At 49.1% G+C, this 25,470-nt stretch overlaps 2 protein-coding genes across 5 annotated transcripts in view; both read right to left on the bottom strand.

Annotated features, from left to right (window-relative positions):
• Positions 1-4,537, bottom strand: part of LOC146356288 (class I histocompatibility antigen, F10 alpha chain-like) — a 68,567-nt gene extending 64,030 nt beyond the window's left edge. For all 3 annotated transcript variants that reach the window (XM_084831563.1, XM_084831564.1, XM_084831565.1), the window contains exon 1: positions 4,410-4,537. In XM_084831563.1, coding sequence (XP_084687689.1) covers positions 4,410-4,497 — 88 coding nt within the window. In that variant the 5' untranslated portion in view covers positions 4,498-4,537. The remainder of the gene's footprint in view (positions 1-4,409) is intronic.
• Positions 4,538-7,598: 3,061 nt separating this feature from the next.
• On the bottom strand, positions 7,599-25,032 carry LOC146356287 (uncharacterized). 2 transcript variants are annotated; one of them, XM_084831785.1, is made up of 3 exons: positions 24,986-25,032; positions 16,273-16,403; positions 7,599-12,659 (listed from the first exon to the last, which is right to left on the bottom strand). In XM_084831785.1, the coding sequence occupies exons 2-3, from the start codon at positions 16,277-16,279 to the stop codon at positions 11,689-11,691; spliced, it is 978 nt and encodes a 325-aa protein (XP_084687911.1). In that variant the 5' UTR covers positions 16,280-16,403; positions 24,986-25,032; the 3' UTR covers positions 7,599-11,688. The 2 variants fall into 2 exon arrangements, with proteins under 2 accessions (XP_084687911.1, XP_084687910.1); XM_084831784.1 differs by lacking the exon at positions 24,986-25,032 and adding an exon at positions 22,500-24,421.
• Positions 25,033-25,470: the final 438 nt, after the last annotated feature.

The following is a 25,470-nucleotide window of genomic DNA, read 5'->3' as shown; positions in this document are numbered from 1 at the left end:
CATTAGGGGATTTGGAGCTAAATGCCATCAGTATGCTGATGACACGCAGCTCTATCTCCCTGTGATGTCTGAATCAGGAGAGGCTGTGCAAGTCCTGAATCAGTGCCTAGACTCAGTGATGGGCTGGATGAGGGCCAATAAACTGAAGCTGAATCCTGGCAAGACGGAAGCCCTGTGGGTGAGTGGCACACCCCTAGGAACACCCTGATCATAATGAATTGGGGTGGGGTGACCTGCTCAGCTTGCAGCCCAGTGGTAAGCTCTGCCCTACAGGCAAGGCACAATAGGTTCAGGTACCTTCACAAGAAGTTTCTTTATTGCTACAATATATGACAAAACACTGTGCAGCTGCATGGCACACCATCTCAGCTCCAAGGAAAACACTCAGAGAGAGATGGGGAGAGGTTCCACTGGGGCCTCCTGAAACAGCTAAATGGCAGGTTCTCTTAAAGCTATATATATATGTATCACAACAACTTGTTCTAATCTTTAATAAATAACACTGACGCCTTCCACAAAATAGGAATAACAACACTGGGCTACTTTGCAGGACTTGTGTAACCCACATTTTCTCAGCCACAGCTCTGACTCCTACAATATGGGTATAATAACGATTGATGAACTTTACCTGTACACACTGTTAAGGTAATTTTTAAAATGTTTATCAACCCAGGGGGGAAAATTAAGAAAACCTGAGTTAGAAAGATCATGAACTCCTGTCTTTGCTGCTACCTTTTGTGTTTTGGTAGACACACTACTGTCCAGCCAGCTACAGGAAACTCCTGGATTTCAGAGGGAGCAATCCTATGGTTGCTAGACAGCGGCTAGACGGCCATAGGATATGCAATTTTCTAGGAATCGACACAGAGCGTGCGCTCTGAGGGCGATTCCTGGAAAACCGACCTCCCCCACTTCCGTGCTGCCTCCCGTCCTCCACGCTTGGAAGAGGAGCGCAGAGCGGCCAAAAAGGGGCGTGGCTGGGGCGTTCCGGGGTGGGGAGAGCAGATTTGCGTGTATGACACATCCTCTCCTGCTCGCCCCCCCCCCCCATGGCTAGACAGCCGAAAACGGCCGTCTAGCAGAAAAAGCAAGGCAGGAGAGGCGCAGAGGGAATGATCCCCCTGTGCTTCTCCTGCCTTGTTTTAGATAGGCGACCACCTCCGAGTTCGGAGGCATCCGCCCATCTAGATAGGATTGTGCCCTAAATAGTTTTTTATGAGGCTGCCATTACTTCCTAATAGGGAAGACCCCAAAAAGCCTTACCAAACCCAGAAGGGTTAACACACCCAAATAGTGTGCGTGTGAACCATTGCCGTGACTTCATTCATTGGCTACAAACACTAAAAGATGGGCAGTGATTAATATTTCACAAAATGAACAGGCAGAATAGTGGCTTCACACTTTGCCTCATATCTTGGGTTCTACAAGGGCTGGGGCCTTTTTTATTCAAATGAAAGCTGGGCATCTGGAGACTATGGCTCATCCCCAGGGGGTCAGTTGCCCTCCTTGCCCCTTCCTATGGATGCCCCTGAGCATGGATGAAATTTGGAACGGCTCTCGTCATGTGACAGCCATCTCTCCCTTTCCCTTATGTTCTCTTTCAGCCCTTTCCCAGCCTTGGTGTGTGAAAACAGATGAGTTTTAAGGTGCTTTCACATACCAACATTAACAGTCTAATCTTATGCATCTTTACAAGGGGGTGGGTGGGTTAAGCCAGACAAAGCCAGTGTACACGAGGAGTGCATCTTCCCTTGTGATTCTGGGACTGGCAGGGGTTTTACATACAAGCAACACTCCACCACACACTTCCCTTACCTGTGGGCTGGAAAAGAACTCACTGGTTCACTTTAAATTAAAGCGAATTCAACCAGGGGCCCATGCAAGTTGGAACAGGAGGGGAAATTTTGCAGGAATTTTAGCATTCTAGTCTTTTAGCTCTGCTGTTTTTAATTTGTTACTGTATCTTAAATCTCTGCATTGCTGCTAGGTTTTATTCTGGTTGTACTGTTCTACTGTCGTTTTAAGCTTTTATATTTTATGTTGTTTTTATCCTGTACTTCTGGTTTTCATTGTTGTGAACTGCCCAGAGATCTTCAGCTACTGGGCGATATAGAAATGTAATAAAAAAAAATAAGTCAATGATTTGCACAGTCACAGTCAGCGAGGGATGTTTTACAAGGCAGGCACTCCTGCAGGCTACCAAACCGAAGGCCTAGCAGGCCGCAGCACTGCCTGGCTGGTCCTGCCAGAAAGCCGTCCTCATGGCCCCTTCCAGGTCCACACTCTGCCATTTGCATGGCAGCCAGCCTCAGCTGAGCTCGATGGAATCCCACCCCCAGGTTAAGTTAGCTGCCCTGCCCTGGTGGGGCCTCACCTGCCAGTGTTGTGGGGAACCGGACTGAGAGAGACAGGCGTGTGCAGCACAAGGTGCTGCTGCCGCTCTCGGAACGAAGCTACATGGGCGTGGAGGAGCCTGGCTGTGTTTCCTTTACTGACCTCCTGTCCTGAGCCTGTACAGCTGGAAAGTGATAGATGGGGCAGCCGCTGTGGCCGTTCCCAGACTGACGTTATGACTGGAATCGGAGGCAGTTGTACCCCTTGCCCCTGTGGGTGGATGCCCACGGTCTCATGTCTGGACTGGCCCCAAGCCACGAGGAACTGGAGGCGTTGCATCCAGACCAACGGCTCCCAACACTACCCACAAAAAGGCCACTGAGGAAAGTATCCATCCTTTAACCTCACCCCTAATGTGTTATGTGTACCCCAGAGTGGCAACGCAGTTATGAGAATGCCGTTGGCATCTGCATAAGGTGTCCAACAGATGGTTGTGCATGTGTTAAGTCTTAACCAGAGTAACTCCATGTTTGTTCGCTAGCTCACCCTGTTTTGGCTCTGACAGTCTGCAAGTAGCAGATTGCAGCCTGTCAACAGCGTGTTCTGGGAACTGCTGGGGAGTATAGGTTCCCCAGGGAGTATAGGTTCCTCCCCAGGGAGTCGCAGCCCGCAGCCTGTGCTACAAGCTGATAAGCATTATACTTGGTACAGCAACTCAGTATCAACAACTGACACATCCACCCTACCCAGGGAGAGAAGGTCCAGCTTCCTTCCAGATAACAGTGTGTGCATGCCTCCAGGCGATGTGCATAGTAGAACATGCTAGAGTTCTTCCCTATATGTGGCGTATTTCCCTGTATAAAAGTCTGCCCCACTGAATGTTCAGGGCTCTCTGTTCCTTTCTGGCAGCGTGCCTGTGAGCCTCACAACAAACAGCTGTCCTGATCCAAGAGTCTTACCCATGTCTAGTGCGATCCATTGGCCGGCTAGACAACGAACAAAGGGCATGTTCCGCTCTTACCACACCACTGTGCATCTATTTCAGCTTTCCCCAACCTGGTGCCCTCCACATGTTTTGGGCTACAATTCCCAGAATTCCTTACCACTGGCCTTGCTGGCTGGGGCTGATGGGAACTGAAGTCCGAGACCTCCGGAGGGCACCAGGCTGGAGAAGGCTGGAAGGACCTCTGGCGATAGTTCAGCAAACCTCTCCCAGGAGCCCCACTGCTGGGGCGCAAGGCGGAAGAGCTGGCCAGGTGGGTGGGAGTCAGCGGCCAGCTGGGTTGGCTGGCCAGCCGGTTGGACGGCCAAGCAGGGGGGCGGGGGGCGGCCACGGCACTGCTGCCTCACCTGCGGGGGCAACATGCCACGGGCCAGGCCTGCGCAGGGCGGGGAAAAGAGGCCACCTGGCTTCTCTGCTCCCTTCCAACTTTCGACCCCAGAGGGTGCTGCGTAGTGTGTGCGTGGGCGGGCGTTGGGGGCGTGGGCGGGGGGTCTACCGTCTAATCACACGAAGTCCTGCGTTTCCTCTCTCAACAACAGCCTCATCCTGAGCCAGAGCCAGAGCCAGCCCCGCCTTTTCTGGGAAATCAGACCGTGATGATTCGGCCCTTCCAGCTTTCGACCCGAGGGCGCCGCTCACAGCATCGCCATTTTTGGTCGTGCGAAAGAAACCCCACGACACGAGCGCTGGCTCCTCGCAGCCCCCCACGTGCCCAGCTGGCCCCTTTTCCTCCCATCCTATATTCTTGACCGCCTCTGCTTTTCAAGGAAAGATGTGCGGGGCGGCAGCCAGACCCCCAGTCAACACTCTCACCACCACACGACACTGGCTCTTTAATAAGCTTGAATTATTATGCATGTTCTTCACCTTTTTGTTGCCTTTGTTTTAATTTTATTTCAAAATAAAATGAAACTTCATGAACGAGCGAACAAAAAAGATCTCCCCGCTGCCCTACAGAAAATCTGCCCCCTGTCATTATTCCTGCACGGCAAGAAAGCGCATCGCGTACGAGCTGGGTTCCAATCCTGCCCCCGACGTCTTTGCCCACCTAAACTCTCCGGAGGTTACTCACCAGAGCAGCCCTCCAGCTCAGCCTGCACGAGCAGGGCCAGGAGCGACAGGAGCCCACGTCGGGGGGACGCGAGCAGACGCGGCTCCATCCCGCACCTCTCTTCGCAGCCGTTCACCGGCGCTGAGTAGACCCGAAACTGGCCAAAGTGGCGGGGGGAGAGACGTCCACCCAATAGGAGAATCGCGTTTGCAATCGGGCCGCTGTCGCTGGGCTGACTTCGTGTCGGAGGAAAGGAAAGCGAAAGCGGCTGGCTGGTTCCTCTTCGGGACTTAACGGGCGGAGTCCGTCGCCCCGCACATCTTCGCCCGAAAAGCAGAGGCGGTGAAGAAAATATGATCGGAGGAAAAGGGGCCAGCTGGGCACGTGGGGGGCCGCGGGGAGCCAATGCTCGTGTCAGGGGGTGTCTTTCACACGACCAGCGATGGCGATGCGGTGAGCAGCGCCCTGGGGTCGAAAGCTGGAGGGGCCGAATCTTCCCGGCCTGATTTCCCAGAAAAGGCGGGGCTGGCTCTGGCTCTGGCTCTGGATGAGTCTGTTGTCCCGAGAGAGGAAACGCAGGACTTCGTGTGATTAGACGGTAGCCCCCCGCCCACGCCCCGCAACGCCCGTCCACACACACACCAGGGTGGAAGGAAAGACAGGCACTCCTGTCTAGCTCAAGTCTTATTAGCTGTGGCAAAACAAAACAAAAATGTTTTGGGCTGTGCTTTTAAGTTTTTAGCATCCAAAAAGTGTGCTGCAAGCACAGCCTGTAAGTATTATCCTCCCGCATATTGCAGGTTGGGTCAGATCTGTGCCTGAGAGGTTTGCATCAGCCCTGCAGTGTAGTCCAGTGTGGTTATCAATATGCAGATGACACCCAGCTCTGCCTCTCTTTTTCATCAAACCCAGGTGAGGCGGTGGCTGTTCTGGATCAGTGCCTGGGCACGGTAATGGACTGGGTGAGGGCCAATAAGCTGAGACTCAATCCAGACAAGACCCCCCCCCCCCAAGGATCAGGTTTGTCGTTTGGGGGTTGCTCTTGGACCCAGAATTGTCACTTGAGGCACAGGTGAACTCAGTGGCATGGAGCACTTTTTATCAGCTTAGCTTGATATACCAACTACACCTTATCTGGACAGAGACAGCCTAGCTACAGTTATCCATGTTCTGATAACCTCTCCTCTGGATAAGTATACATGGTTCTGCCTTTGAATACAGTCTGGAAACTTCAGCTGGTCCAAAATAGGGCAGCGAGATTGCTAACAGGGACCAGCCAGCAAGATCATATTATGTCAGTACTTTCCCAGCTGCCCTGGCCACCAGTCGTTTTCCAGGCCTGATTCAAAGTGCTGGTATTAACTTGCAAAGCCCTAAACAACTTGGGGCCAGGTTAACTGAAGGATCACCTCCTCCCATATGTACCTGCCCGGACCCTAAGAGCATCTTCAGGGGCCCTACTCTAGGAGCCCCTGCCAAAAGAGGTAAGGCAGGTGGCTACCAGGAAAAGGGCCTTTTCTGCTGTGGCACCCTGGTTGTGGAACAAACTCCCTAGAGAGGTTCACCTGGCACCCACGTTGTACTCTTTCCAGGGCCAGGTCAAGACCCTTTTATTTTCCCAGGCATTTTTAGCATTTTAGCATTCCAGTTTTTTTAGCTCTGCTTTTTAAATATCTGCATTGCTGCTAGTTTTACTCTGGTTGTATTTTTATTCTGTACTTTAAATCTATTATATGTTATATTGTATTTTCTGTTGTATTTTTGTGGTTTTAATTTGGTAACTGCCCAGAGAGCCTCGGCTATTGGGCAGTATAAAAATGAAATAAAGTCAGCCACTGAGAACTTGGCTGAGCTTTGGGGCAAATCTCAGACTCTGTGGATCAAGTCCAACACTTTACACTGCCAGTTAATATTCATCAGTACAGGCTATTTCATATTTGACCGATCTGCTTCCCCACTAAAGCTTGTCCGTTCTGTTTTTCACAACAGCAGTTGACTGAGTTTGGCGAATGGTCAAAGAATATGGGGGGGGGGCAAGGCTGAGAGATAATGGCTTCTGACAACCCTGTAATGTAGCCCAGAGAAAACAGGAACGCAGGAACCTGCCTCATACCTGGCCAGACCATCTGGTACAGTATCATCTATACTGGGGTGGGGGGACTTCCAGCCCACGGACATTCCCCATCCAACCCACGGAGGCTTTGGCTTCCTCTGTGGGCCCTACCCGAGCCCCACCCCAGAAACCTACTGGAGGCTTGGGAAAGGCCAAGAATCTCCGTTATCTCTGATCAATGATAGGAGATAAAAGGGCGATTCCCCTTAGCATGCTGCTCTCCCTCCCAATTGGATGTCTGCAGAGGGAGAACCGCCCCCCATTATCTCCAATCAATAATAGGAGACAACAGGGGGCTTCCCCTTAGTGCACTGCTCCCCCGCCCCATTGGGCTTTGCCTGAGCCACGCCTTGCTCCTGCGGGGAGGACGCAGCATGAGCAAAGGTGCCCCAGCCAAGACTCCAGCTGGGACTGCATTGCCCTGATGCACCTTCTCCCATTGGGAATGACACAGCCTGAGCAACGCTGTCCAGACACAAAAGTGCCAACTGGAGCTCCAGCTGGCACTTTGGGTCAGGGAACAATGACCTCGACAGGTGCGGCCATGCCCCTGACATGATTCAGCCTGCAGTGGGCAGGGGGGGCATCCACCCCCTGCCCCAACTCAGTTCCCCTCCCCTGGTCTACAGACTGGCATCAGCTCTCTGGGGTATCACGTCAAGGTGTTCCCTGTCTCCTGCTCCCTGGTGGTTCTTTAACTGGAGGTGTTATTGTAAAATGCCTGCAGAACAGAGGCTCTGTCTATGTGGCGCTCAAGTAACAGAGGATCTCTGTCATTATTTCTTACATTGATCCTTGTATTCTGAACCTAGGGCAAAGTTTACTTTGAATGTGTCATGGGGCATTTCAGAGGGTGATGATCACGCTGAAGTTATATTTTTGCTCTCTGGCGCTGACAACTTTTGCAACAGATCAGCGAGTTTTGCAGTGGCTGCCCAAAAGTTGAGAAGATGATTTGTGGAAGTTAATAGGATGGACTGTGATGATGAAACACGGCTTCAAGGTTTTAGGGCGCAATCCTACGCAGGTTTAGACAGGGAGTTGTAGGACTTTTTTCTGTCTAAACCTGCATAGGATTGCACCCTTAATGTATCAGCAGTTCTTAACTCTTGTATACTTATTTTTTATTTTATTTATTAAATTTATTAATCGCCCATCTGGCTGGTCACCCAGCCACTCTTATGAGTATACTTGTGGGTATCTCTCATTGTAAAGTATTGCCACTTTTTGTTGTTGTTGCTATTTTAAACTTTGTATTATAGAGTTTGAGTATGCATATCTGTATTTAGGTATTTTTGGTTTATGCATTTGTGGTTATTTAAACATATGACTTCTCAGCTGGAGATGCCGGGGATCTTCGACCTGGGACCCTTTGCATGGAGGCAGGTGCCCTTACCACTAAGCTACAGCCCCTTCCCAGCACTAGTCTGCTACAACACTGCAGTGTAGCCCAGTGTTGTAATGCTCGCGTTGCAGGTTGGAAGGAGGATCACACATGGCAACATCTCTTCCCCTCCCTTCTTCCCAGCGTGGGCAGCAGCAAAGCCATCCTGTAACCATCACATGACCTGCTGACTGCTCCTCCCACACCACAACTGGGACTAACTTGTCTGGATTTGCAGACGTAGTAACATCGGAAGCTGCCTTATGCTGAGTCAGACCACGGGCACATCTAGTATTGTCAACACTGACTGGCAGCAGCTCTCCACGGTTTCAGGCAGGATTCTTTCCTTGCCCTACCTGGAGAAGCCGGGGATCACACCTGGGACCTTCGGCATGCCAAGCGTGTGCTCTGTCACACTGAACTATGGCCCCTCCCACGTGACTTCATCTAGTGTCCCCCCCCCCCCGCCGCCTTGTAGAAGATCTTGCCTGAGGAAGAGACGTGGGGATTTTGAAAGCTTGCACAATGGGGGGGGGGTGCTATCTTTTGGTTGGCCTAATAGAAGTATGACAGCAACATGGATTTTGTAAGATATCAGACGGTGGCTGACATCAGTAGGCTGCTATCACACTTACCTGGGAGTAAGCCCCATTGAACTCAGTGGGGCTTACTTCTGAGTCAGCATGTCCAGGATTGCTCCAATAACCACTGACAATGATGCTCTGCAGGTTATCGAGGAAGAGGACGCACATCTCCCTCAGTGCTGAAACACAGACAGAAAGGGGCATCACATCAACCCAGAGCGCTGGGTCATTAACTGTGTGCAAAACACAATAGCTGAACATGACTAGTGTTTGGGATGGGGGCCTCAGTGTTTCTCTCCAAAATTTCCCCTTTCCCAGCTCCCCTAGGGAAGGCGAAAGGGAGAGGGTGCTGGGGCAGCCCAGAATGGCTGCACGTAGAGTGATGCTGCTTCCCTTTCTCGCTTGCTTAGGTGTTTGGAAAATAGCGGCTGCCCTTACCACACATCCTGTTTGCTTAAAAACAGCAGTCCTGGGCTGCCATAGTTTCCTGTCTGCTTTCTGAACAATTTGTCCCCATGGTTAGGCTGTGGCCGCAACCGTTTCATTCCGCTAGAGTGAGTGAAACCGAAGATAGCATTTGCAAACTGACACAAGGGCAGAGTTCACCCCCAAGCAACCTTGGATATCCCCAGAGCCGGCAGGGATTCATTTTTAAAAATCAAATATAAAACATACACTGGCCAGAGTTTGCATCCCTATTACAGATGCCAGGATTTCACAAAGCACTCCGCCCAAGCACTCAGGAGTGCCAGTCGTCAGATGGTGGGAAGCTGAAGTGGATGGTGGGTTTGGCCTTGAGGCAGTCAGCTTCAAGTCTTCAGTCTCTGTCATAGGAAAACCCCCTGAGAAGCAGCCCTGTTGGCTTTCCAGTCACAGAAACTAGTCTCGGTAATACAATAACCTTTAACACTCCCCAGAGCAGCGTGACCATACTTGCCCCAGATGAGGAATGGGCTTTTGGAGAATTTTATTTATTCATTCGGAAGTTCCAACACTTTATTTATTTACTGTATTTATATGCTGCCCCCTGTAACAGATTTCTCTGGGCAGCTAACAACTTAAAAAATAATTGCATTGCAATAAAAATACAAGAAAAGCACAACAAGAAAAGCAAAACTGTCCATCATGAACCCTAAGTGTTTTCTAATTTTTAAAAGAATCTCTCTTATATTTTGGAAAAAATCTAGAACGTAAGAAGAGCCGTGCTAGATGAGATCAAAGGCCTCTCTAGTCCAGCATTTTGCTCCCACAACGGCCAGCCAGATGTTCCTGGGAAGTGCCCAAGCAGAACATGAGCGCAACAGCGGTGCCCTGCTTATGTTCCCCAGCGACTGGTATACAGAGGTATGGTGCCTCTGAGACTGGAGGGAACATATAGCCATCATGGCTAGTAGCCATGGTGGAACCTCAAGGTCTAAGCCTTAAAAATTCATTACATGCTTTCTCCTGCATATCGTTAATCAGTCCCTACTTCTCAGAGCTGCAGGACTGAGTTTCCTTTGAATGAGAGAGAACTGTAGGCTAACAGTGTCATTGCGGCATTGGTTTACTTACAAAATACATGGGGACAATATTAGAAGCACGGCTTTAAAAAACAGGTAGCACAACTGCTAACTATCAGGTTCCCAAAGAGAGGAACTTAACTGAACGACACCTCACTCTTGGCCAACTCCAGCTACATACTCCAGTCTCTGCTAGCGAGTGAATTCACAACTGCAAAATCTCCTGCCCCTGGTCTCTCTTTTCCCGTTCCCCTTATCTGATGGGTGTCACATCCCAAAGGCTAGAGCCATCAAGAAACATTCATCTCTTTTGTTAAGCCTCTGATCACCCAGCAGGTTAGGCAGGCAAAATCATAGCTATAAGCCCATTTGCAACAACAATCAAAACAGCCAGAAGTATATTGTGCCATCCTAAGACACCTGCTCATTTATTTATTGTTGTCGTCTATCATCATCCCTCAACTTCAAGGGCTGGCAAGTACCTGGAGAAGGCAGACAGAAAGGCAGCCAGGCAGTGAGCCTGGCACAGAGGGATAGCCTATTAGCCTTCCTCAGCAATGAGCTGCCCAGAGGGAGGGAGACTGGCAGATATGGGAACTTTCTAACATGCAGTGGCACAGGACTGGCTCTCTAGCATCCTCTGATCCCCAAATCCAGGAGGGCAAACGGCGGCAACCCGATTTCTTTGTCACAGAGAAAAATATAGGAGGTTTGCCTTCCTCCTTTACATCTGTTCACACTACCCCCTTCTCCAGACCTCTCCTTGCATATCCTGGACCAGGGTCTTTAAGAACATAAGAGCCCTGCTGGATCACACCAAGGGTCCATCTAGCCCAGTATTCTGTTCACACAGTGGCCAACTGTCTGTCGACCACAAACCCACAAGCAGGACAGGAGCGCAACAGCACCCTCCCACCCATGTTCCCCAGCAACTGGTGCACATAGGCTCACTGCCTCTGGTACTGGGGGAAGCACAGAGCCATCAAGACTAGTAGCCACTGATAGCCTTCTCCTCCAGGAATTTGTCCAACCCCCTTTTAAAGCCATCCAAATTGGTGGCCATCACTGCATCCTGTGGTAGTGAGTTCCACAGTTTAACGATGCACTATGCGAAGTACAATCCACAGAACATTTGCCCATGTGTATCCCTCCCTCTGTTTTCCCTATTGTCGCTTTTATACTGTAAGCTCCTTGTGGGCAGGGACTTGTCTATTTTTGCCTATATAACTCTAAGGCATCGGATACATGGATGGTGATTTATAACCAACCTGGGGTTTACCAACCCACCTTCCTGTTGGGATCTAGACTGATACACCTTCAGGTGCAAGAAGGGAGCAATATCCTATCACTGCTTAATACATGTGTCGCTTTTCTGGTGTTTGTGCCTCTCTTTACTCAGGATTCACGGGTGGGGGCCAGTGAATGCTATTCTTTGCAACTTTAACAAAACAAAAATCTGGATAAGGGCTCCAGTGCTGGGACTGGCCAGCACAGTGTGACATAAGAGAACTCCTTCATCAAATACACCCCAGGAAAGACCTTCCCATAATAAATCCGTTCATGTTTAAGGTGCTGCCGGCCTCTGAGGGATTTTTGCTACAGATTAATACAGCTCCTTTTTCGGAACTTATTTATGCGATCTGTAACTCAAGCACATTCTTTGATATGAAGTAAGGATTGTGTTTCGACTGAAGGTCTTTCCATGTTCCAGGCACTCTTATGGGGTCTCCCCTACATGAATTCTTTGATGAGAAGAAAGTTGTTCACATCGACTGAACTGCTTTCCACATGCCAAGCATTTATATGGTTTCTCTCCTGTGTGGATCCTCCGGTGTCTTTGAAGGTGGGATGTGTTCCGAAAGCTTCTGCCGCAATCTGAGCATTTGTATGGTTTCTCCCCTGTGTGGATTCTTTGATGCGAAGTGAGATTTATTCTCCTGCCAAATTTCTTCCCACACTCCGAGCATGTATATGGCTTCTCCCCTGTGTGGATTCTTTGATGTAAAGTTAGGTCCGACTTTGCGGTGAAGCTCATTCCACACTCAAAGCATATATATGGCTTCTCCCCCGTGTGGATTCTCTGATGTCTCATGAGGCTTGATTTAACGCAAAAGCTCATGCTACATTCTGAGCATGTATATGGTTTCTCCCCTGAGTGGATTTTTTGATGGTACGCGAGGCTTGTGCTCGAACTGAAGCTCCTTCCACACTCGAGGCAGATGTAGGGTTTCTCCCCTGTGTGGATCCTTTGATGTCTTATAAGGTGTGTACTCCAGTTGAAGCTCTTCCAACACTCTGTGCATTTGTACGGCTTCTCCCCTCTATGAATTATTTGATGTCTAACAAGATTGGTGCTCCAATTGAAGCTCTTTCCACACTCCAAACATGTATATGGCTTCTCCCCTGTGTGCGTTCGCTGATGTCCCTCAAGGTTTAATTCACTACTGAAGGTGCTGGCACACACAGGGCACTTATATGCTCTCCTTCCATGGCTTTTTTCATTTTGAATTGTAAGGGACTTATCCCCACTGTGATCATCACTGGATTTATTCTCCTGCTTCTGTGCTAGGTTTCCCTCCTGTGTCTCTGAGCAATTTCCAGATTCCCCTTGCATTTCCGGATCCTCGGCTTTTTCTTCTGATACTGCCCAAGGTTCCCCCTTATTCTCACTCTCCTGCCCATCGCCTTCTGTAATAAAGAGGGAGAGACAAAGAGAACTAAAGTGAACAATGGCACCTCCGATTAGGGTGCAAAAACTCACTTCAATGGAGAAGGTAAAAAAAAAGGTGTCCTGCCTCCAGTCCCCTAACAAACACAATAGGCAGTATCCAATTCATGCCTTCTGCATGCGGCCAGCCCTGTTGGTTCCAGTCCACAAGCAGACCCTGCTGCTTGAGTGACACGATGGAGCATATGCAGGGGCAAACCCCGAAACAAACGGAAACACCCATTTCTGGAAGGGGCAGGGCTCCGGCACTTCCAGAAACGAGCATTTCCATTCATTTTGGGGCTTGCCCCTGGAAGCACTGTATTGCATCACACGAATGGTAGGGGCCATTTGCAGACCGGGACCAGAATTCTGGGAGTTGTAGTCCAAAACATCTGGAGGGCAACAGGTTGGCAAAGTCGACCAGGGGTCTTCAACATTTTCATTAATGACTTGGGAGGAGGAGGTGCAGGGAATGCTGATCAAATTTGCAGATGACACAGAATTGGGCGGGATAGCTAATACTTTGGAAGACAGAAACAAAATTCAAAGTGATCTGGATAGACTGGAGCGCTGGGCAGAAAACAACAGAATGACATTTAATAGGGATAAATGCCAAGTTCTGGACCTAGGAAAAAGAAACCAAATGCACAGTTACAAGATGGGGATACTTGGCTCAACAACACTACAAGTGAGAAGGATCTTGGAATTGTGGTAGATCACAACCTGAATATGAGCCAACAATGTGATGTGGCTGCAAAAAAGGCAAATGCTATTTGGGGCTGCGTTAATAGAAGCATAGCTTCCAAATCCTGGAACGTACTAGTCCCCCTCTACTCAGCACTGGTTAGGCCTCATCTGGAGTACTGTGTCCAGTTCTGGGCACCACACTTTAAGAAGGATGCAGACAAACTGGAGAGGGTTCAGAGGAGGGCAACAAAGATGATCAGGGGACTGGAAACAAAGTCCTATGAAGAGAGACTGAAAGAACTGGGCATGTTTAGCCTGGAGAAGAGAAGACTGAGGGGAGATACGATAGTGCTCTTCAAGTACTTGAAAGGTTGCCACAGAGAGGAAGGCAGGATCTCTTCTCCATCATCCCAGAATGCAGGACATGGAATAATGGGCTCAAGTGACAGGAAGCCAGATTCCGGCTGAACATCAGGAAAACCTTCCTGACTGTTAGAGCAATACGACAATGGAACCAATGACCTAGGAGGTGGTGGGCTCTCCCACACTGGAGGCATCCAAGACGAGGCTGGACAGCCACCTGTCAGGGATGCTCTGACTCGGATTCCTGCATTGAGCAGGGGGTTGGACTCGATGGCCTCGTTGGCCCCTTCCAACCCTACTATTCTATGATTCTCCATTACGGAGGAGTGGGTAAAACACATCCTAAGCGTCCCCTTTCCCCAAATACACCAGATCAGTCTTCCCCAACCTGGCGCTGTCCAAATATCTTGGACTACAGCTCCCATCACCCTGAGCCACTGGCCAGGGATCATGAGAGTTGTAGCCCAACTGGAGGGCGTCACACTGGGGAAGGGTGCACTACATGGCATTTCCCCCTATGCCACTGCTCTCGTGGCTGCCTATTCACTACTGGGCCAGGTTTAAGGTTTTGGTACTAGTGTACAAAGCCGTAAACAACTTGGGACCAGGATACCTGAGAGAGCGCCTTCTCCCCTGTCAACCTTCCCAGTCACTGAGGTCATCAGAGGGCTCGCTCCTGGTCATTCCACATGGACCTATGGACCGACTGGAGTCCACCCAGAGAAGAGCCTTCAGCGTGGTGGCTCCCTTCCTATGGAACTCCCTGCCTCTGGAGGTCAGGCAGGCACCAATACTGGGTGGTTTCCAGTGCCTCCTGAAAACAGCTCTTTTCCAGGAAGACTTCTTTGGATAACCAGCCTTGGTTTTATTGGCACTCTGCTTTCTAAAGAATAATTTTAATATCACATTTCATTCTTTTTATCTTTTGTTCATTTTATCTCTTGTTCACCGCTCCGGAATCTGTTTAGATGTGGAGCGGTATACAACTATTGTAAATAATTAATTTATATAAAAAGCACTAGTTCAATTATATGCAGGACATTTCAAGATTAATTGCCTTTAAATGCCCTCTTATCTCCTATCACTGACTGGAGAGAACAGCAGAAGAAGCTGGCCGGCCGGATGGGGAACCGCCTGGGTTCAACAGCACTGTTCCGCTTCTGTTCTCCAGCAACCAGTATACACAGGTATAGTGCTCCTGTTACTGGAGGTAATACTTAGCCATCATGACCAGCAGCCACTGATAGCCTTGTCCTCCATGAATTCGTGTGATCCATGTTTTTAAAGTTTGGTGACTTGGTGTCCCATCCCACACCTCCCTCTGCCCCCCAAAAGGGACAAAGGGGAGAGATGGAAGGAACTTTGCTCTCCTGCAAAGCGCTGAAGTCCTGCACAGGCACAGAGGTGGTTGGGGGCTGCTGGTGGTGGGGAGCCGGGATGAGCCTAGAACAGGGGTGGGGAGCCTCTTTCAGCCTGCAGGCCAAATTCCATTTCAGAGAAGTTCTCGGAGGCCACATTCCAGTGGTGGGCGGGACCAAAGGCAAAGGGGGCGTGCCCCAAATTCCAGCATAAAAAGGTAAAGGTGTCCCCAACCAGTCGTGTCCGACTCTAGGGTGCGGTGCTCATCTCCATTTCTAAGCCGAAGAGCCAGCGCTGTCCGAAGCCGTTTTGTGGTCATGTGGCCGGCATGACTGAACACCGAGGTGCACGGAATGCTGTTACCTTTCCCACCGCAGCGGTACCTATTTATCTACTTGCAATTTCTTGCTTTCGAACTGCTAGGTTGGCAGGAGCTGGGACTGAAGATGGGAGCTCACTCCGTCACGCGGCACTCGGGTCTCGAACTGCTGACCTGCCAACCTTCCGGTCTGCAGTTCAGCGTCTTAACCACTAAGCCACCGCGGCCCCCAATATTAGCTTAAAGCTCTTACTGCCAGTAGGAAAGGCATTGCAACCTTTTAGGGTAGGGGGGAACTGCGCAAAACCCGAGACACCAGGGATTGGTGGTCGCAGGAAAGGGGTGTGGCCATCTAGGAAACCCCCAGGGGGCTGGATTTGGCCCATGGGTCTGAGGTTCTGCACCCCTGGCCTATACATGCCAAATTCAAGCATGAGTCTGCTTATAACTGATCTTCATCAGAGGGCCTATTTTATATCCCACTGCCAAGAAAGGCTAGATCAGACAGGGCCCTTTCCATAACGGCACCCCAACTATGGCACTCCCTCCCCAGAGGAGCTCAGGTTGGCTCCATCCTTACCCAATTTTACACACGGGCAGTAAAAACTGTACAGTCGCACTGGGCCTTTGATGGATTTCAATGTTGCTCACTGACTTGTTAAAGACAGTTCCATTTTTACTTAATATTTTTCTGTTATGATTTTATTTTATTGTATTGAGGTTTAAACTGTACATTGCTAATCCTGGTGGGCAGAAAAGTGAACTACAAATAATTTTATTAATAATATTCACCCAAACCTGGGCTGAAATGCCCTACCAGGGACTTCCAATCCACAAAGAGTTCAGGCACACCCAATCCTTACCCATCATAACGGCGTCCTCTTTATTCTCTTGCGTGGCCTCCTTTGCGTGAGCTGCTGCTGGTGGGCTTTTCAGATCAAAGCCTCCCTTTTTCAGTGAAAGTTACGGCCGCCTCCCAGAACTGTCCTGACAGCTGAAATATCAGCAAAGATTTTGATCAAGACACAGTAAGAGGGCAAAGACTTTTGTTCCGTAAGACACCTTTCAGGGACCACTCCCAAGTACCAGACTCATCTCGGCCTCTCACTGCCTCAAGAGAAAATTCTCTGTTGGGGCCACTGCTTGGAAGCAGCTCTGGGAACTACATCCCTTCACCCAAGCTCTGTGTTTCTGAGGGCAGGACAGTCAAAAATTGCTCCAGAATCACCAGATCCAGGATCTGCTCCTTTATCTGCTCTGATGGCAAAGTTCCCGGTCATCTGCGTAGGACTCTGGATTTGGATTTATACCTTTGGCTATGTATTCATACTATATTTCAGCTTCCTCCAACCTGGTGCCCTCCAGATGTGTTGGACTACAACTCCCAGCATGCCCCAGCCAGCTGAGAGTTGTAGTCCAACATACAGTCAGAGCCAGAAATATTGGAACAAGGACAGCTGTTTTGGCAGTTGGCCTCTGTACACCACCACATTGAAGTTGAAAGGAAACACACCCAGATGGGAGCGAAGTCAGGACTTTCAGCTGTAATTCAAGGGGTGTGACAAAAGTGGGGCACTAACCATTCAGGAAGTGCAGCCAGTGGCATACACACACACCCATCGTTGGTGGCTCATAAGTAATGGAACTAGCCAACATCATTTCAAACTTAAGGGTCGCCTTTAGTACCTGGATGAAAACCCTTTGCAGTCAATGACTGCCTGAAGTCTGGAAACCCATGGACATGACCCAATGCTGAGTGTCCTCCCTCGAGATGCTTTGCCAGGCCTTTACTGCAGCTGCCTTCAGCTGCTGCTTGTTTGTGGGTCTTTCTGCCTTCAGTCTTGCCTTCAGTAAGTGAAAAGCATGCTCTATTGGGTTGAGATCAGGTGACTGACTTGGCCATTGAAGAACATCCCACGTCTTTGCCCTGAGAAATTCTTGGGTAGCTTTTGCTGTATGTTTTGGGTCATTATCCATCTGCAATATGAAGCGGCATCCTATCAGTTTGGCAGCATTCGGCTGAATCTGAGCAGAAAGTATAGCCCTATGCACTTCAGAATTCATCCTGCTGTGTTTATCAGCAGTCAGGTCATCCATAAACACCAGTGACCCGGCTCCATTGGCAGCCATACATGCCCATGCCATAACACTGCCTCCACCATGTTTGACAGATGATGTGTTATGCTTTGGATCATGAGCTGTTCCTTTCCTTCTCCATACTTTTCTCTTCCCATCATTCTGGTATAAATTAATCTTGGTTTCATCAGTCCAAAGAATCTTATTCCAGAACTGGGCAGGCTTTTTTAGGTGTTTGCTGGCAAAGGCTAATCTGGCCTGTCTGTTCTTGAAGGTTACCAGTGGTTTGCACCTTGTTGTGAAGCCTCTGTATTCACATTCATAAAGCCGTCTCTTGAATGTAGATGTTGACAATGACATGCCTCCCTCCTCAAGAGCGTTCTTGACCTGGCTAGATGTTGTGAAAGGGTTCCTCTTCACCATGAGCAGAATTCTGCGGTCATCCACTTCAGTTGTCTTCCGTGGTGTGCCAGGCCTTTTGCTGTTGCTGAGCTTGCCAGTTAATTCCTTCTTTTTCAGGATGTTCCAAACTGTTGTGTTGGCCACTCCCACTGTTTTTGCTATCTCTCTGATGGGTTTATGTTGTTTCTTCAGCCTAATGATGGCCTCCCTCACTCTCATGGACAACTCTTTGGACCTCATGTTGGGGGTTCCAGTGAACAGCTACCAAATGCAAATGTAACACTCAGAACCACCTCCAGGCCTTTTATCTGCTTGATTGGTCATGGGGCACCCAGGAAACAGGCCACACCTGGCCGTGCAGCTGCTTGTCAACCATTCATTCCATTACTTATGAGCCACCAATGACTGGGGGGGGGGGGTATGCCACTGGCTGTACTTCCTGGATGGTTAGTGCCCCACTTTTGTCAAACCCCTTGAATTACAGCTGAAAGTCCTGACTTCACTCCCATCTGGGTGTGTTTCCTTTCAACTTCTATGTGGTGGTATACAGAGGCCAACTGCCAAAACAGTTATCCTAGCTCCAATATTTCTGGCCCTGACTGTATCTGTAGGGCACCAGGTCAGGGAAAGCTGAAATATTTGATCTTAGAGTCCCATGTTCTTCGCAGCCAATTGCCTTGAGCGTGACCTAAAGCCAGACTTTCTATTTTATTTCACTTGCCACTCAGAAATGTCTTACAGGTTGCTGAACAACAGCTATTAGTCACAATGGCTATATATTCCCTTCAGAATCAAAGCCAGCATGCGTCTCCGTACCAGCTGCAGGGGAACACAGGTGGGAGGGGGATGTTGCACTCATATTCTGTGCATGGGCTTCTCTGGTGCACCACTGTGTGGACAAAACCCTGGACTAGATAGGCCTTTAGCCTGGTCCAGCAGGGCTTGTGACAAACACACTGGGGCTGTTGTGCAAGTAATCAGAGTTTACTTTGGCAAAGCTAAATTGTTCTAGCTGTTCCTGCAGAAGCCATTGTTATGGAAACAAAAGCTTTTTTCTAGGTCATGCACTCAAGAAAAACATTAGCTACTGAGCCATTTTCTAGGTTATGTTATTGTGATACAAAGCTCTAAACAACCTGTGACCAGAATATCTAGCAAACCACCTTCCCTTATATAAACCCAGGCAACCTTTAAGAGGAGGCCTTGCTGGTGATGCTGAAACTTAAAGCTGCCACATAATACCTCAACAGTGGGCCTTCTCGGTAGTGGAATCCACCCCCTGGAAAACCCTGCCCCATGGAGTTCAGGAGGCAGAAAATGTGACCTGTTTCAAACGCCTCCTGAAAATGAACTGGTTCACCCAGGCTTTCCCTGGCTTGTAATTAAATTAATCATACTGCTCCATCTTACTGCTCCTTGTAGTGCTCTGTGCTATTATTCTAATTGTTTTTAATATCATATTTTAAATGTGATTTTAATATTTCTATGTTGAACTGCCTAGGAGTTTTATTATAATAAGTGGTACAGAAGTATCACAAACAAATAAATAAAGGCCTATTCCCCCTAGCTCAAGAGCTAAGAAATTGTCTATTCCCTCAAACACACACACACACACACACACACACACACCAATTTATTTATAACATTTATATCCCACCCTTGGTCTGTGGGGGGGAACTACAGCTCAGTGGAAGACCACATGCTTTGCCTGCAGAAAGTCTCAGGTTCAATCCCCGGATCTCCAGTTAGAAAAAGGATCGGGTAGCAGGTATTGGGAAAGGTAGCAGGTATTAGGAAATCTCTCTCTCTGCTACAGACCACCTCCAGTACACTCTTCCCTGCCCTTCCTACAGAATTTATATCCAGAAATGACAGTACCCACTGGTTTGCTCTATTCCACCAGGTTTCCATTATGCCCACTGTATCGAAGTCTTCCAGCAGAAAGAGGTGTGTGATGTCACACGTATGTTATGAATCTCTCTCTGTGTGCACACACACATATTAATGTTATAGAATCATAGAATAGTAGGGCTGGAAGGGGCCTACAAGGCCATAGAATCCAACCCCCTGCTCAATGCAGGAATCCAAGTCAGAGCATCCCTGACAGATGGCTGTCCAGCCTCGTCTTGAACGCCTTCAGTGTGGGAGAGCCAACCACCTCCCCAGGTAATTGGCTCCATTGTCGTATTACTCTAACAGTCAGGAATTTTTTCCTGATGTTCAGCCAGAATCTGGTTTCCTGTCACTTGAGCCCATGATTCCGTGTCCTGCACCGACTCTGACTCTGTATTTCATGACTCTGTATTTCAGTAAGAACCGGATATGAACAACCGATTGGTTCAAAATTGGAAAAGGAGTACGACAAGGCTGAATATTGTCGCCCTGCTTATTTAACTTATATGCAGAGTTGGACTATAAGGAAGGCTGAGCGCCAAAGAATTGATGCTTTCGAACTGTGGTGCTGGAGAAGACTCTTACGAGTCCCCTGGACTGCAAGGAGGTCAAATCAGTCCATCCTGAAGGAAATCAACCCTGAGTGCTCATTGGAAGGACAGATACTGAAGCTGAAGCTCAAATATTTTGGCCACCTAATGTGAAGAGAAAACTCCCTGGAAAAGACACTGATGCTGGGAAAGACTGAAGGCAAAAGGAGAAGGGGACGGCAGAGGCTGAGATGGCTAGATAGCATCACCGATGCAATGAATATGGACTTGAGCACACTTTGGAAGAGAGCGGAGGACAGGAAGGCCTGGCGTGCCATGGTCCATGGGGTCATGAAGAGTCAGACACGACTTAATGATTGAACAACAACAATTTCTGGTAAATACATCTAGACTGTGAGTGGTATGAGTGACAAGAGGTATGTTGTATTTGCATATGTGAGATGACTGGCTGAGTGAGTGGGGCGGGGAAAAGTGTGTGATACATAAACAGGGAGCAGGACTGTGGAATTTTAGTTAGGGAAGAGATAGATAGTGCCTGTGAGGAGATGAGCTAGTGCCTAGGATCTGTGTTTATAGGATTAGAGTGGGGATTGAGCGTGTTTGTGTGAGAGAGGTTTTTTAGAGCACAATCCTATGTCCCCTAGACAGTGTCTGGGGGACATAGGATAGTGTGGTTTCTGGGAACCGAGGTTGGAACTAGGGATTCAACCTCGAAACCCAGAAACCACACGCCTTTTCCCCTCCCCTGACCTCTCATAGCTGGTGCAGTTCTCTCAGAAACGGAGCGCAGAGACGTTGAAAAGGGGCAGTCCTGGGGAGGGGAGGAGACCACGGAAGCTGCTTTATGCAGCTTCCTATGCACATCCCAGCCTCCTTCCCTCCACCCCCACCCACGAAGCTGCGCCTTGAGGGACGAAATCACCCATCTAGGGAAAATGCAGGGCAGCCAGAGCACGGCAGAGGATCGCCTCCATGTTCCAGCCACCCTGCATTGGGTACCCAGCAGCCTCCAACTTCGGAGGCTGCCGCCTATCAAGACAGGATTGTGCCCAGAGTGCCTTATTACTGTAACTCAATTATTTATGTGCAGGAGGAGAATAAAGTGGTTTTTTACTGCTTAACACCGTAATTCTGTAAATAATAAATATTTCTCTGCTTTTCAAAATCCCACATTTACAGCTCGTATTTACCAAGGGTAAAAGTCATAAATAGAATAATATGTCTGAATAAAAAGCCAGTGTGTCCTCAAATCTTGAGAAGTAAAGGTGTGGGAACTGAGGTAAAGGGCTTGGTGACAGCGTTACTGTGTGCGAGGTGGAAGGTGCTGCCTGCTGTGGGAAGGGCCTTATAGAAAAGGTAGTCACACTGGCAAATAGGCAGGAACGCCACCAGGTGCCTTCTCCATCACTTGCTAACCGATCCTTCCCCTCCAGCTCCCATTACTTTTTTCTTTCTTTTAACAGGAGATGCCAGAGGCTGAACCTGTGACCTTTGGCATATACGTATTCTACCACAGAACTACAAGGCTTTATTTATTTATTTACAGTAATTTTATTTCACTCCTTGGCCAAAAAGACTCCTGGAGCAGCTTATATATAATCAGTCAAAGAAGCCAGTCCCTTCCCACAGGCTTATAATCTGAAAGGACACGGCACCAAGGAAAAAGGAATGGGGAGTAAAGAAGGAAAAAAAAGCTTTCAGCAGGGCTGGTGGAATGACCCTACTTCCCACTCCCATCTCCCTCAGAACAGCCTGCTGAACCCAACAGCCCTGCTGGATCAGACCAAGGGTCCATCTAGTCCAGCATTCTGTTCACACAGTGGCCAACCTGCTACCCACAGGAAACCCAGAAAATGGACATGAGTGCAACAGCACTCTCCCACCCATGTTCCCCAGCAACTGGGGTATATAGGCATACCGCCTCTGGTACTGGGGGTAGCACATAGCCCTCAGGACTAGTAGCCATTGATAGCCTTCTCCTTCATGAATTTGTCTAGCCCCCTTTTAAAGCCATCCAAACCCTTAAAAAAAAAAAAAAGCCAAACAAACTGGAACACCCACTGCATGCGCCTTGCTCTGCTGCAAATTTCTTTAAGGCAAGGCCTGATTATATTCAGTCCACATACTGTATTTGAATTGCAACTGTTTTTATTTTATTTTATACTCACTTATATTTTGAAAGTTACAATGGCAATCTGAAATGTTCATCCAGATGCTTAATTGCTTTATTTGGAAACTTAACAGTCAGAGCAATGGCCACAGTGAACTTCATTCCTGAAATTGGAAAAAACATACTTACCTAACTAACAAAAGGGCAAATTATAAAACCATCCATCTATACAACTCCCCTTTCTCACTGGCCTGAATCTCTACCGCTGTACATCCAATCTGATGGCTTTTCCATCCATGATCTTCTGCACTGTTCTTTCCCAGAATTCCCCGCTGCTCCCAGCCTGGATGGGTGGTATAGGGGCCTCTTTCCGGTTCAGGCCAGTCGAGTCTTGCTCTTCCATTTTTGATCCATGCTCTAGCACAGCATCCAACAAGACTTGAAGGTTCTCCTTGCTCTGCTGTCAATTTCTCTCCACTGCCAATTTTTCTCCTAAGGCAAGAAACACCTGAACTTTTAGGGTGGGGACCACATCCTGCAAAGGTAACAAGGCCCTTCTGAGTGCAACTATTTCCCTCACCAAGTGGGAAGATGCAAAACTGAGTCATTGCAGCTAATGGCTAGATTCCTCCCTATAAAAACAGAGAGCCAGTGTGGTGTAGCAGTTAAGAGTGTTGGACTGGGACTCCGAAGGCCAGGGTTCTAGGCCACACTCAGCCATGAAGCTCAGTGTAACGTACCTCACAGGGTTGTTGTGAGGGTAAAACAGAAAGGAGGAGGACCATGTATGCCACTTTGGCTTCCATGGAGGAAAGGCAGGATATAAATATAACACCTAAATACAAACAGGAAATCACCAAAACACAGTCAAGAGGGCTGAGAGTTCCTCCACCTAAGAAGCACAAACCTTCACCTCACTCACAGCCATACATGATGATCCATACCCTGCTATGCAAATACATCCATGCCCACAAGCACAAGCGCACACACGCATTTGACTGGGGCTGGTTACAGGGAGCATACAACTCCCTTGTTAAAACAGCTTCACTGGCTTCCAGTCTGTTTCCAGGCACAATTCAAAGTGCTGGTTATGACCAATAAAGCCCTATACGGCTCCGGTCCAGGTTATCTGAAAGACCTTATCTTCCCTTATGAACCTGCCCAAGTCCTGAGATCTTCTGGGGAGGCCCTTCTCTCAGTACCACCACTGTCACTGGCACGTTTGGTAGGAACCCGGGAGAAGGCCTTCTCGGTGGCTGCCCCACGGCTGTGGAACACCCTTCCCAGGGAGGCTAAGATGGCTCCCTTCTTGATGTGCTTCTGGAGGCAGACTAAAACATTCTTGTTCCAGCAGGCCTTTGGATCACAGTTGGAACCTGGGGGTAAGCTGCTAAAATGCTGTTTTAAATGCTGTTTTAATATAATTTTAATTGTATCGTTGTTTAATTTATATTTTAACTTTTGTATACTTTCATATGTTTTAATTGTATATGTTTTAATTTTTGTAAGCCACTTTGTGTCCCAGTATTGGGAAAAAGGTGGGGTATAAATAAATATAATAATAATTCCTCCTCCCCTTGAGCCCCCTTCCCACAACAACTGAGCCTACTTCTGCCCCAAAAGACTGCTAGACTAGACCCCTCTCCTGCTCTACAAGCGCAGATCTCCAGGTTTTTGTCCGTTTTTTAGATTATTCTCTACTGCTGCCTCTGGTTCTTAAGGTTTTAGGACATCATTAATCTTTAGGGGGCCCATGTGCATTTTTAAATCACTGGAAGCCATCCTGAGTGTCGCAATTAGCGACAACCACAGGACTGAGTATAAGTTTTCTAAACAAGGGCACAATCCTGTGCATGTTTAGACAGGAAAAAAAAGTCCTACAAATCCCAGCTTCTCCTTCTCCACCCAAAAATTGTGGTAACTTCTTGAGGAAACACCTTTAAGGGCACAACTGTATGCATGTTTAGAGAGAGAGAGAGAGAGAGAGAGAGAGAGAGAGAAGACCTACAACTCGCTTGCCGCCTGGGGGTTGCTGGGACTTGCCAGACTTTTTTTCTGTCTCAACATGCATAGGATTGCACCTTACGGTGCAATCCTATGCATGTTGAGACAGAAAAAGGCCCTACAACTCCCAGCATCCCCCATCCGGCTTTGCTAAACATGCATAGGCTTGCGCTCTTACAGAAGTTAAGAACCGGTCTGGAACCACCCGCGTCCAAAGGGAGCTGCTCTGGTTTTTATTCGGAGAGGCTGTGGTTGCGCGCTGCCTTGGGAGGGCTCCTGCCCGGAAAGGGGCTAATAAAATAATAGTTATCCCTGCTGGCGCCTTCTGGAGGAGCGGAGCAGGGGAAGGAAACACCCCAACACCCCTCTTGCGGGGGGAGGGAGCCAGGTGCGCCTGCCCGCCCCCCCCCCGGGCCTTTGTTCCCTCCATCGCCTGGCTGGGCGGGCCGCCCCGGGCCCCGCTTCCTTTCTTTACGCCGCCCCCCCACCGCCCGGGACCAGGGAGGTCGCGCCCGCCGCCGCTCCGCGCTCGGCACTCACGCCTGGTCCGCCGGAGGCCGCGTGGGAAAACCCGAGGCTAGTTTCCCAGGGGAGGGGCTGGGAGTGACCGCCCAGGCGGCAGCGGCCTGGACCCCTCGCTAGGAAGCGAGACTCGCTGGCTTTAACCCTTCGGCTTCAGGCTGGAGGTGGGAGGAGGTCGCGGCAGCGATTCGCGGGGCGCGGGAGGCGCCGTAGGGAGCTCAGCGCAATAGTGGGGGGCGATCGCCGCCCCCCCCCGTGGAGAAAGACTGGGACAACAGCTGGGACTGTTTAGCTTGGAAAAAAGCGAGACAGGATTTTTCCTCCCTCTCTCCTAACGCTAAACCCAAAGGGGTCACCCCATGAAGCTGATTGGTGGGAGATTCAGGACAGACAAAAGGAAGTGCTCCTTCACGCAGCACATAGTTGAACTACGGAACTCACTTCCACAAGATGCAGCGATGGCCACAAATTTGGACTGCTTTAAAGGGGGATTAGACAAATTC

Source organism: Heloderma suspectum, chromosome 2 (assembly GCF_057233095.1).
Source record: "Heloderma suspectum isolate Gila_16-S chromosome 2, 16-S_ref, whole genome shotgun sequence".
NCBI lineage: Eukaryota > Metazoa > Chordata > Lepidosauria > Squamata > Helodermatidae > Heloderma > Heloderma suspectum.
The sequence above is the reverse complement of the archived record's forward strand: the minus strand, read 5'-3'. Positions and strand labels throughout refer to the sequence as shown.